This window comes from Limulus polyphemus, unplaced genomic scaffold (genome assembly GCF_000517525.1).
Source record: "Limulus polyphemus unplaced genomic scaffold, Limulus_polyphemus-2.1.2 Scaffold35, whole genome shotgun sequence".
NCBI lineage: Eukaryota > Metazoa > Arthropoda > Merostomata > Xiphosura > Limulidae > Limulus > Limulus polyphemus.
The window spans coordinates 1,138,945-1,152,016 of NW_013665645.1; the positions used below are offsets into that span (position 1 = coordinate 1,138,945).

At 30.4% G+C, this 13,072-nt stretch overlaps 1 protein-coding gene across 1 annotated transcript in view; it reads left to right on the forward strand.

Moving 5' to 3' along the window:
• Positions 1-13,072, forward strand: part of LOC106460760 (protein polybromo-1-like) — a 171,348-nt gene that overhangs the window by 39,532 nt on the left and 118,744 nt on the right. Inside the window, 2 exon segments of the mRNA XM_022387753.1 lie at positions 1,551-1,811; positions 3,616-3,685. Of these exon segments, the coding sequence (XP_022243461.1) occupies positions 1,551-1,811; positions 3,616-3,685 (331 nt within the window).

Sequence of the window (13,072 nt, forward strand, 5' to 3'; positions counted from 1 at the left end):
TAATATGGTTCACAAAGCACACACGCAAGCAGCTCATGGGTAATGTAATTTGATAGCGTAATGTGAGCTGCACTTTCCCTGAGTGATTTATAACTTATTAGAAATACTTCACTAAGAAATATGACTTTTTGTATATGAAGGACTTGTAATATTAAATGAAAGACTGCCAAATTTTGTGAAGATATACCTAATATAGAGAGAGAGTTATAAGTATTAAATTTATATGAACTTTAAACGAGTACAAAAAGTCACGTGACTCGGTCAAATTGACCGACCCTCGTGTTGGAAGAGTTAATAGACTTACATTGCTAAAATCTGAGGCTAGATTCCTCGTGGTGGACAAAGTGATGACCCATTTTATAGCTTTGCACTAAGACAACAACAACTCTAAATACAATGGCTGATATACAATAAAGAAAAGTTTATTCTTTTGTGACTGGTATTTGGAGGGGGAGAGAGAATAATATATTTACTATTGGGAAAAGAAAGATATAGATGGGTATATCTTGTGGCTATGAATATACAAGTATGGCTAAAAGAAATGTGTTGGCTGAAAGTTTGGCTAAAAAAATATTAAAGTGAGCTGGTCCTGACAGATATAGCTTGGTTAAGATCACTGAATGTAAACAGCCATACCACAGAGAAAAAGATATTTGGAATCAACTGTATTTTCATGAGATCTCATTGTTGGATGATGGGAGGATGGTCAAAGTGAATGAGACATTGTAGGTCATTTGCAGTACCACTGTCAACAGTGAATAGAGAGACAATACAGTTCAGTAACTTCAGCAAACAACAGACTCTAAGCTGTGGGGAGAGTAGCACAAGTCAAACAGCTGCTATTGTTGCATAACAGATGCAAGTGAGCACCAGTACCATCAGAGGTTATCTTCAACAGGTGTAATAGCATCTGTGAGGCCCAATGTTGTTGACATGAAAGCTACTTTACCATTGTGGCACACTAAATTTTTAGGACACTGTAATATTTTCAGACAAGTCCATACTTGTACAATTTTCAGACAGTGGATGCATCTGTTTGGAAACTAAGAACTTTCATTCAACCAATTACAAGCCATGACAAATATGGTGCCATTTGGGCAGCTAATGGTATGTGAAGAGACGGTCACTGCTGTTACACGTATCACAAAATAAATCAAAAGTTGGGGCATAACTACTCTCATGTGAACTTTGTTGAGCATTTGTGGTCCATCCCTGCTTATTGCCAGTGAAAATGCCCCAAAGAATCAGTTGCTAGGAGCATGTCAAAGTACTAGACTGATAGTGAGGGTTCAATGTAACAGGTCCAGATTTCAAAACTTTTAAATATGATGTGTTACTATTTCTGCCTTAAATATTGCAAAGAGCAGATCCACTAAATACTAATGGTAATCTTATATGATTTGTTTCGTTTTTGTTTATTTGATAAGATGGCATTATTTCTGAAGTGGGTGTCTGTTTACTTATTGGTAGGCTGTGTATTTTATGAATGTAATAGTCAAACAGGTAATCTAGGATAAATAAATTAAAAATGCATATTGATCTCTTCAAAGGGCCAGAAGAATGCCAGCTGGACAAAAATGGTCAGCAATCACTGCGGCTTTACAGTATGAATCTGACATGGATGACCGTGCCAGTTCAGTTGGTGGAGGAGATGGTGAAGATGGAATTGATGGTGTTGATGAAGGAAATGACTCTGGTCCAGAAGATGCAGACAACAACCCTCAGTGGCAACTGTATGAAACTGTTAAAACCTACCAGAGCCCACAGGGTGTTGTTCTGTCGGAGCCGTTCATGAAGCTGCCACCAAGAAGGTTGGTGTAACATTAGAAAAGTAGTTTGTTCTGTAATTTTAAGATCTTCTAATCTGTATATGTTCATACTAAATCTGGTTGTTTTGACAGATATAAATTTTCCTTATTTCACTATTTTATATTTTGCTTTGCACTGTACTTCTACATCTTTAAGCGTAACTTCCTTGTGTCTGTACTTATATTAAAGTGTGCTTCAAAACAAACAGATTTGCATATAAGTATTGTCTTGAAACACAAAGCATGCAGCGCAGTCATTACTATTAGAATCTAAGAGTAACTGAAAGCAGGTTCAGTTGGTTTATAATTATGCATATAATAAATGTTGTAAATAAACTATAGCATTGATACAATCGTACAGAGCATTCTGTCATTAGCTATATGATGCTAGAAAGTCTACACTAAGGAATTTTTGGAAGATAACAGAACAAACGTTTTTAGTTTTCAGGATACGAAAATTTCTTCACATTGAGTGAATTGTATAAATTTTGAGCTAAAAACAATTCACACTATGAATAAAATATTCAAAAAAAGTAACTATAAATCTTAATTTAACATATATTGAAAGTTTAAATAATTCTACACTAAAATTAAAAGAAGTGATTTTAGGAAACATGATATAACATTTTGACTGTTAAGGTTACTGTGATTTCTTTATGTGCTATTTCATTTGAGCTGGTGGTACATGAGGTTTAGTCAGAAAGGGATGGGGGACTTGTTGCTCTGTGTGCAAATTAGGGTTTGCAGTCAGTACCGGTATTGGTTTATAGTGTATCATATTTTGAGAATAACATCTGTTATCACATTTCCCATCTTTGGAGTTTTGACTGAACACCTCCTCTGGTATTTCAGGTTTGCTTTTCACAGAATTATAAATGTTTGAGTTGGTAGTTTTGAGTTCGTACTTCAGCCGATAAGTGAATCTCACCTTGAAAATCGGCAATAGCAAGAAATATGGGAAACTAGTGACTCCCATGGTCTAGAAGAGAACGTGACTGATTGCACATTAAGTAGGCGTGTGTGGGATTAACCCTTAGTATGCAGGCAGGTCAAACTGTGAATGTCACGACCTTTTAGTGAGTTACATTCAAAATTTAATTAAACTACTTAATTATCAAAGTATACAAACAAACCATAGGTAATAAATCAAATTTTAATATTATATAAGTTTTAAGTTCTTAATTGTATAAGGAAATATTGAAAAACAAACTCAACTTTCCGTACTGTGAGAATTTGGATATTTGTTCTTGAGACATCTCTTCTGAATTTATTTGTCCACCCCTAGAAAACTATGAAATGTAACATAAAACATATTCTGTAATTTCATTATTGATATTCTATATTTTTATTATGGGGCTAAAGAGCCTACCTCTGACATGATCTAATTTACAATTTGCCAATAGATTTTTCGTGAGGCTGACTCCCATTTAATTTATAACCAATAGAAAGCCTAGATTTCAACTGATTCATTGCCATAGTCATGATACCATGTGGTCTTACAAATAATTGACAATTTTGTTTGATGTGAAAAAAAATTTTCCCACAACAACACACTGGGAAGAATAGTTGAATTCCTAAATGCTCAAGTCACAAACCCAGGTGCAAATGTATATTAACATATCAATGTAGAAGTTTACAGATGTGATTTAATTTTTTATTACACTTTTCAAGTTTATGAAGTTTAAAAATGGAAAAACAATTATAGTACACACAAAAATGTTTGTTTTAAATTTAATGGAAGAAATATTTTCCATTTCTTTATGATAAACTTACTCCTGCAGGCTTTTCTAATTGTGTTATTTTTCAGAATCTATCCAGATTATTACAGAGAAATAAAATTACCTATGTCACTTTTCAAGATCAAAAGAAGAATTAAGGTCAGTATGTTATCATTTAGATGTTTATGGTCTAAGGATATTCTGTAAGTGTAAATCTTCTTTATTTTTCTCATGATCACAAGATGAATCCACAGCCATGCTCCTCTTTTGTTATATATACATATATATATGTGTGTGTGTGTGTGTGCATTAAAAGTTGCATTCTCACTCATTCCTGGTTAAAATTAGAAATATTAAGTTATGGGTATTCTTTAGTCTCATTTTATTCAGGAAAAAGTACTTTAAAGTCAGGTAATTTTCTATTGTGTTATGGAAAAACGACACAGATGAAAAAATATTCTTAATACAGTAAGACTGGAAAATTATCCAAAGTGAAAGATTCAGAAAAAACTTTCTTCCTTCCAATTAACATGGGAACTTATCACATTAAGCATTTCATCACTAATTTAAGAGACTTCTGTCATAATCATTCACCTTGTTTTAAAATATCTGGATTAGTGAGTTGAGATCATTCTTCAGCCTTAAAAGTAACAAATCCTTGAACAAATTAATCATATCTCTAAGTTCTCATTTCCTTTTGTTCAACCTAAATATAAACTGAAGAGTCTGAGAAGAAAATCATTTTTGGGTTACTAATAAATCCTTTATAATTCATTATAAAGACATTTTCTGTGCTTAACAGTCCTTCAAAAAAAGTAGTGTTTATCTGAACTTGCTACATCTGCTTATATAAATCCTAAAGACTATTTAACCCTATGGCCCCATTTTTATATTCCATTCTGTGTTTGGTACTGCATTACATTCAAAATTTAATTAAACCACTTTACCATCAATATACGAAAATGAAATTAACATTATATTGTATGTATAATTTGAATTTTCATGTTATCTAAGTTTTAATTACTTTGTTTCAAAGGAAACATTTAAAAAATACTTAAACTGCAGTTTTCATGTCACATGATCCACAAACTTTGAAAATCTTGATTTTATCACTGTTTGTCTCTTAGACACAAATTGGCATGTACAGTCATTTCTACACACTAACTACATATGTTGGACCTAATTGTCACATGAGATTAAAGTCTGCAAAGTGGTCTGTTTGGGAAACAGATATGTCAGTTTTCTAACCCTTAACAGTTGCCACGCCACCTTCTATACTTTGCCTTGAGATAGATCTACAACATACATGTATATAGTCGCTAGAAAGAGCTCAGTTTACACTATACTCTAACATCGTTAATTTGAAATTGGCAAACAGTTTTCCTCACTGTGTACATGTAACAGCTATTTCCGTTGTTGTCTGCTTGATCGACTATAGTACATACAGTGGTTTCTTACCTAAATATACTCTAGTTAGAAAGACAGTTAAACTTTATTTAGGTCTTACTTTTATATTTTAGTTAATTATGTACTATGTTTCTTTTAAAAATCATACTTGAACACTTTAATGATTTTTATAAGTTTAACTTTTCATCTGGATTTTTAAAGGTAATAAACAAGATGGCGTGTATAAGTGCCATCTTGTTTCAGCAACTTGTCCCGAAATATCCTTCTAAAGTCCTGTTGGCATCAGTTAGATTATAGGCATAAATAATAATAGACAAAGAATTTGAAAGGAAAATTAAAAATAGACTATTGAGTGAAAAGATGGACTTGAAATTACGAAGAGTTGAAAGGTGTGTACATATTTCCATTTGTTAATTTTAAACATTTCATTGCACTGTATGTTGATTATAATAGATATAGTTAGTGATATAGTAGAGAAAATGGAAAATAAAATATAAGTATTTACTGTTAAAAAACTTGATATTCATTTATGAGGTTCTAGAGATTATACAAATGAAATGTAAGATAAACAGTATTTTTATACTTCACATATAAATCACATTGCAGGTGAGCTATTTAAAGTGTTTATGCAAATAACTACATTAAATAACGAATTTTTTATTAGAAATAGTAGAAAAAAAATCGAAGTTATATGTTTTATTTATCTGAAACTACATACTTTTAGGAACATTATTGTTAAATGTTAAACAATTTCGTCCACTAGTTTTATTTTTGGAATGAAATATGAAGTGAGCGATGTTACCTACTAAACAATTAGTAGTCATAGGGTTAAAAAATAAATCCAAATCCTTGAGCAGTTTTTTTACTTCTTTAGTCATGGAAACTTGCATCATGTTTTGTAGAACCTGATTTTTTTGTATCATTTTTAGCAAACTGTTTGTTGTGTTTGAGTACTCAGGAAATTTTGTTTTAAATATTTAGACAGTTTAACCCTCTCACTACAGACTTGTTGGATTACGCCAATCATGTGACGCCAAAGTGACCATCAGAGTTTCCATACTATTATTTTTAAGCTGTATTATGTATCTTCATGAAATTTTTCTAGCTTTTAGTAAACATTACAAACCTCTTGTAGACAAAAAAATCAGAATTGGGGTATTTTTTATTAAAAATTTGCCTTTGGATATATAGAGTGAGTGTTGACTGCTCCAAGTGAAAGTAATTTTCATTTTAAGATGAAAAATACTTTTTCTTCTTCTGAAAATTTTAAAATTTCCTGTACTTAATCTCTGAAACCTCCAAAATAAATATCAAATGTTTTTTCTTTTCAGAAATACTTTATATTGTAGGCATTATTTTTTCTGCCTTTACTCTATATGGAATCGGTCAATTTGACCGACCTTGTAACCACCTAAAAAATTATGAAATCTAAATTGGTCCATTTTTCTTTATAGAATGACAACAAGTTGTAACAGAAAACCACAATTGTTTATACTTAATTTTATTGTTTTATTGCCCTTTGAAACATGTCTAACTAACAATCCTGCCACACAAGTTGTAAATGTGTAAATTTTGTGAATGTGTAGCTAACATTACCATATTGAAATGTGCAATGCACGAGCTGCTCACAAGAATACGCATACTTTGTGAATAATTTGTGTTGTTATTATGTTTCATTATCTTATGCAATCTAACCTAATAAGTTCCTAATTTTTACGTTTTAGTTACTTTTATAATGATAAATAAAGAATACACAAGAAATACAGTACCTACTTTGAACTCTTGTTTTTTGCTATTGACTGTTGATGAAACTTTAACCTACTTTTTATACTAATGGTACTACTACTACTACACTAAATTTTTTTTATTTCATTAAATAATGCACCTAAGGACACAGAATACTAATAAGCAAAAAGCATTCTATAACTAATATACATCAAAAATTCAGCTAAACTTGTCAATATGAATCCTGTAAGAAAACTCTTAGAACATAAGGTGAGATTAACAATTAGTTATACATAAACAATGTAATATATTGCATCATTTGATAGTTTAAAACTTTTGTTCTCTATTGGTTATAAATAATATAGTATAAAATGTCAGAGAGCTATTTGGCAATCTATGAAAAAGAGGATGTGACAGGTGAGCATGACAAATATGTCTGATTTTCTAGTTCATGGCTCTGTAAACAAATAAGATTAACCCTATCGAAAAAGGTAGCTAGGGGTCAGAGGGCATTCCATCACATTGAAGACTTACATTCAAAATTCTATTGAACTACTATTTTATGAATGTATGTCAATAAACTTGGTATCAAATTGTAGTTACTTTTCTAATTTAAAAGTAAATATACATAAACAATTGCTAAATATCAATTTTTGTGTGTCAAACTGGTACATCATCTTTTGGGTTTCGTCAGATTACATTTTCTGGTGGCCACAATACAACGTCTGTCGTTTCATACAAACTATAAACTCAAATTTCTGATATTGGCAAGCTAGAGTATAAAATAAGAACCTCTTACCCTTTCTGTCTTCTGAGACATCATGATATTTATCGAATCCACAATATTGGCTCCACCAACCACTTTATCATTTGAAAAGACTTGTTTATCTATGTCTGCTTTTCAATACCTATAAGTTTATAGCCAATTGAAAGCTCTAAATTTGCTCTACATAATTCTGTTAGTCTTTCTATTTTACTTATGAGCAAAATACTTATATTGTTAGAGAATTAGAAATATCAATGCTATTTTCCAAATATAAATTAAATTTTTTTAGACCCAAATACAGCATAGTTAGGAAGTCTGGTAAATTACAATAGATTATTGTGGTATTGGTATAGTTATAATTTTTTGATATTCAAAAATGCATATATAAAGTCTACAAAAATTATGTGAATTTGGACAAGGCTTATGACAAAGGTTAGCAGGTATGACTCACAAGTGTAAAAAAAGAACTTCAAAACATTGTAAGTAGTGGAGATCATTGTTTTCCAAATATTTTTTATATACTTTTCTATGTTTTAAGAAAAATAATTTATATATTTATTTGTAAATAGTAATAATATATACATATATACACACACACACACACACACATATATGTAATATATGGTAACTGAAACCTCACTGTACCTTACAAAATATTGAAAACTTCATATTTATTTGTTACTGTTTAAACATGGTAAAATAGGAAACAGGATGTTCATAAGCCCTTTCACATCTATATGTCCATAAATCCTGACCACCCAAGTTTATTGGATTGGATATTACTTTGTACAGAGCCATATCATAAATATTTTCTTACAGTTTTATAAAGTACTTTAGACAATTCTTGTTGCAACCACTGTACTGTAAAGAAGCCGGTAAATTCTACCCCAATGTGTTCTCGAATCCGCAACTCAAATATTTCCTATAGGATATTTCCACTTATCGACTTATTGGATCGGCCCAGACTTTTTACAAAGTCATAACATAAACATTTTATAATACTTTAGACAATTGTTGTTGTAACCATTATACTGTCAAAAAGTTGATAAATCCTACTGTGATTTCAAAGCAGGGAAAATTTGGGAAAGTTCAATGCTTTATATTTGTCAGGTTTCTACTTCAGCTGCTAGCAGTAGAATAAACACAGGAAATAGGTGTAAAAAGATTAGAAGAAGTTCAGGAGATTTACTTTGGAACTCTACTGTCCATACTGAAAAGGACAGACAGTACAATTCATTTTGTTTCTTCTAGTTTCTAAGCCATCTCCTGGCAATAAAATAACTGCAGAAAAATAAGTGTGAAAAAAGTGAGAAATGTAAATTCTGACCATAAGTACTCTGAAATTTTGTGATCAATACTAACAATACTATACATTTTATTTTATATTTGCAACCTTTATTTTTGATTACTTACCTACAACCTGGAGAATCAAGTATAATGTTACAGTAAAGAAAATAACAAATAAAATATAAAGCTTGACTGAAAATAAAAATGTTTGATATTTAATTACAAGTTTTTTTATTTTTCATTTGTTTTCACTATTTACTATTATAAAAGTGTAACTAAAATCATAAAAATAGAAACTTGTTAGGTAAGATAATGAAAGAAAAATAATAAAAATCTTCTTGGGGTGTATGCACCAGCAGCCTCTACATTGTTATTCGATATGGTAATGCGAGCTGCACGTGCGCAGTGTATTTTTTAACTTCTATCGAGGTATTTCTTGTCAGACATGGTTCAAAGGTAAATAAAACAAAAATTAATAAACATAAATAGATATATGCTATTAGGAGATTTAAACTATCTAGAATAAACATTTGTGGTTTCCTGCTACAATTTTCAGTTATTCTAAAGCAAAAACAAAGATAATTTAGATTTATTTCCTCATTTTTATGATAGTTACGAGGTTGGTCAAATCGACCAACACCATATAAAGTAAATATTGATAAAATAACAGATTAAATATAAAGTTTTATCAAAAAAAAGTTTGATGATTATCTAGAAGGATATAGAGTTTACGCAATTGAAACTTCACAATTTTCAGATAAAGTATTTTTAATCTTAAAATCAAAATTATGTTGGATAGTCAACATTCTGAAAGAAAAAATTCATGAGCAAATCTTTAATCAAAAAAATTTTAATACTAAATTTAAAATCCTGATATTTTGTGTGTGAAATCCTTGTAATATTTACTAAATTTTATAAAGATGTGTACATTATCAAAAATTATAGTACAATTACTCTCATGGATACTTTCATCATTACGAGCTGAGTGAATTCTTAATAGTGATATATCAGCAAATAGAAAAGATAGGAGGTTCTTATTTTATATTCTAGCTTGTCAATATAAGTAATCTGAGTTCCTAATTTGTAAGAAACAATATATTTTGTATTTGGACATCATAAACATCTAATCTGAAACAATGCTGCATTCAACATACCACATGACACACAAAAATCAATATTTAAGATTTTTTTTATAATATTTACTTTTAAACTAAGAAATTAACTAATATATATAATACTAAAAGTTGAATTATTATCTACAATTTGGTACCAAAATTATTGATATACTTTCATAAAATAGTAGTTCAATAAAATTTTTAATGTAAGTTTGCAAATGTGATGACATAGCCTTTGATCCATGACCATAGGAAGACCCATCTCGATAGAATTAACTATATTTGGATGCCAAATTTATTCATATACCATGATAACAAAGTAGTTTAATAAATTTTTAATGTAAGTATCTAAAAAAAAGGTATGACAACATGTACAATTATACCTGCGTGTAGCTTGAGGGTTAATATGTTTAATCTATATGAATATTTTTGTGTGTAACTTTCTTTGTCTATTTGAACAGCCAGTGGTTGATTTAGCTGTTAACATTGATGAGACAAAAACAGTGAGGTTAAAGACAAATGATTTGGTTATTGTAAGTGGAGATGTAATTGAGAATGTGGGACCTTTTAGATATTGTGGTAGTACAGTTAGTGTTGATGGACATGTTTTGGAAAAGCAGGAGTTGTTTTTAGAAAGTTCAGTGGAATAATGCAGATTTATCTATTAAGATGAAGCTAAGTTATTCAGTAAAGTGGTTTTTTTGGTTTTGTTATATGGCTGTGAAACATAGAAAGGATTACAGGAAATTCAGTCTAGATTGGGACATTTTGAGAGTAATAACAAGGGTAATAAAAATTGTGTAGATCAGATGGGTTTGGTCTTATAAGTGGAGAGACACAGAGAGATGCCAAGAATTAAGGAAAATAGAATGCCAAAACAAGCAAATAGCTGGATGACATTTGGAAGAAGATGCAGAGGAAGACCAAAAGATACATGGTGTAGAACAATAGAGAAATGAAGACCTGGATAAAATATAGGTCAAAGAGTGAATATAAAACTGAATGGTGTGGAGAGTCTTCATAGCTGCCTGTGGACTATTTCAGGTCTTGAAAGGAGAGGAGTGCTTTCACATATTGTTTACCTTGCACTCTTGGTTTTGTTCAAACCAGTTTCTTAATCCTTTACCATAATGCTTATTACTCCTACATAATCAAATGTTTGTTATCAAATGCTCAATGTTAAGATGAATGAATGTCAAGAGATACAGACCATAAATAGTATCTGAGGCTGCAGTATGTCCAGAAGAAAGTTAAAACTTATAGTTCAGGTCTTAATTGTCACTGTATTCCCATACCTCCATCTAATTAGATTATAAAGTGACAAGGAAATCAAAAGCTGATTTGGTCTATGAAACTGAAGTAATGCTTAAAGTGTTTAACTCTTTCCATATGAGACAGTCATTTTGATCAATTTTGTAACCACCAAATAACTATGAAGGTATCCATACTATAATTTTATATGTGGTAAGTGTATCTTCACAAAATTTGTCAAACTTTTAGTAAACATTACAAGTCTTTTGTTCATAAAAATAAGATTTTTTAGTTAAGCATTTTTACTAAAGATTTTTCCATGGAATAAAAGTGTTGACTAATCCGAATGCAATTTAATTTTCACGTTGAGATTGAAATTATTTTTATTTACCTTATAGTTTCCAACTTTCATTTGCGTTACCTCTAAAACCTTCTAAACAAATAACAAACATTTTTTGTTAAGGAAAATTTTATATTTTATCTGTTATTTTCTCTACCCTAACTATATACAGACTCCTTTGATGTGACTGACCTTGTAAACATCAAAGAAAAGTACAAAATAACTAAATTATAAATTTTCTTTCTAGAATGACAGCAGATTGTAATAGAAATCTACAGTTGTTTACACTCATTAGTTTAAGGCTGTTAATAGTTTACATCTTTTTCTACTTAATTTTATTGTTTTATCACCCTCTTAACTCTTTCAGCACGGGCTTAGTCCCAGGGACCAACCCTGTAACCATTTTGTGCTTATATTTGTACGGTATAACTTTTAAATTAATATACGAATGTTAACGAAATTTGGCAGATTATTAGTAAACATTACAATGCTTTCATACACAAAATATCAAATATAAGTCTTAAGGTTTATAAAGCAATGTTTTTTCTCATGTCTATTTTTTCTTTTCTCATGTTGCCTATCTATCATGCAAAGTAATATTCATTTTAAGATTAGAAATAGTTTTATGCATCAGAAGATTTTGAAATTTCAGTTGCACAATATTTATAATGTCCAGATAGTTATCAAATGTTTCTTAAGAAAAATTTTTATATTTTATCTGTTATTTTCAGTAATTAATCTCTGTAAAGGTTTGGTAAATTTGACCGACCTCGTAACCACCATAAAAAATTAGGAAATAAATATAAATTAATCGATGATGAGGAACTCGCTTTGAGACCAATAATGCTTGGAGACAGCTTGAATGAGTAATGAAGAAAAACTTTAATATAAATTTATCATAACAGCAAATGTACAATGTTACGACAAGGTTTTGTCATCATCAGGTACAAGTAGTTTACACTGACACAGATATATATACATACATACAGTATGGAACAAAGAGGTCCCATGACCGGATACTGTTGCAAGACTTGGAACCAACAGACTTATTACAGGCAACTACAACAAAATGTGGTTTCACGAAGTTCCCAAAAACTGTATTTTAAATCAGAATACATCGACAAAATGAACTACATCCTTTCCGATAAAAATAAATTAAAAGCCATCCCAAACAACCCAACAAACACACACGAAAAAACTAAACAGAACTTTATTACTAATGAAAAAAAGATAATTACTGATTATCTTTATTTTTATCTATGTAAAACTGATTCACTCATACCACAACTCTATGGCATTCCTAAACCACACAAACAGGACTGCCCCCTACGACCTATACTGTTCACTTATGATTCATTCAACTACAATACTGGCAAATATATAGCCCGGGCTCTCACACCATATGTAACATCTGCAGGTTCATTTTTTAAAGATGCATTCAATTTCAAATATACACTAGAACATCTAAATTCGAAAGCCTTAATGGCTAAAGTCCCCGCCAATGAAGCTTGCAATATTGCACTCAACCTCTACATTAATGACCCCAACAAGTTAATCCAAATATCCAGCACACTTTTTGCTTCTCTCTTAGAATTTACAACAACTAAAATCAACTTCGTTTTCAGCAACGAACATTTTCTTCAAATAGTTGGTTT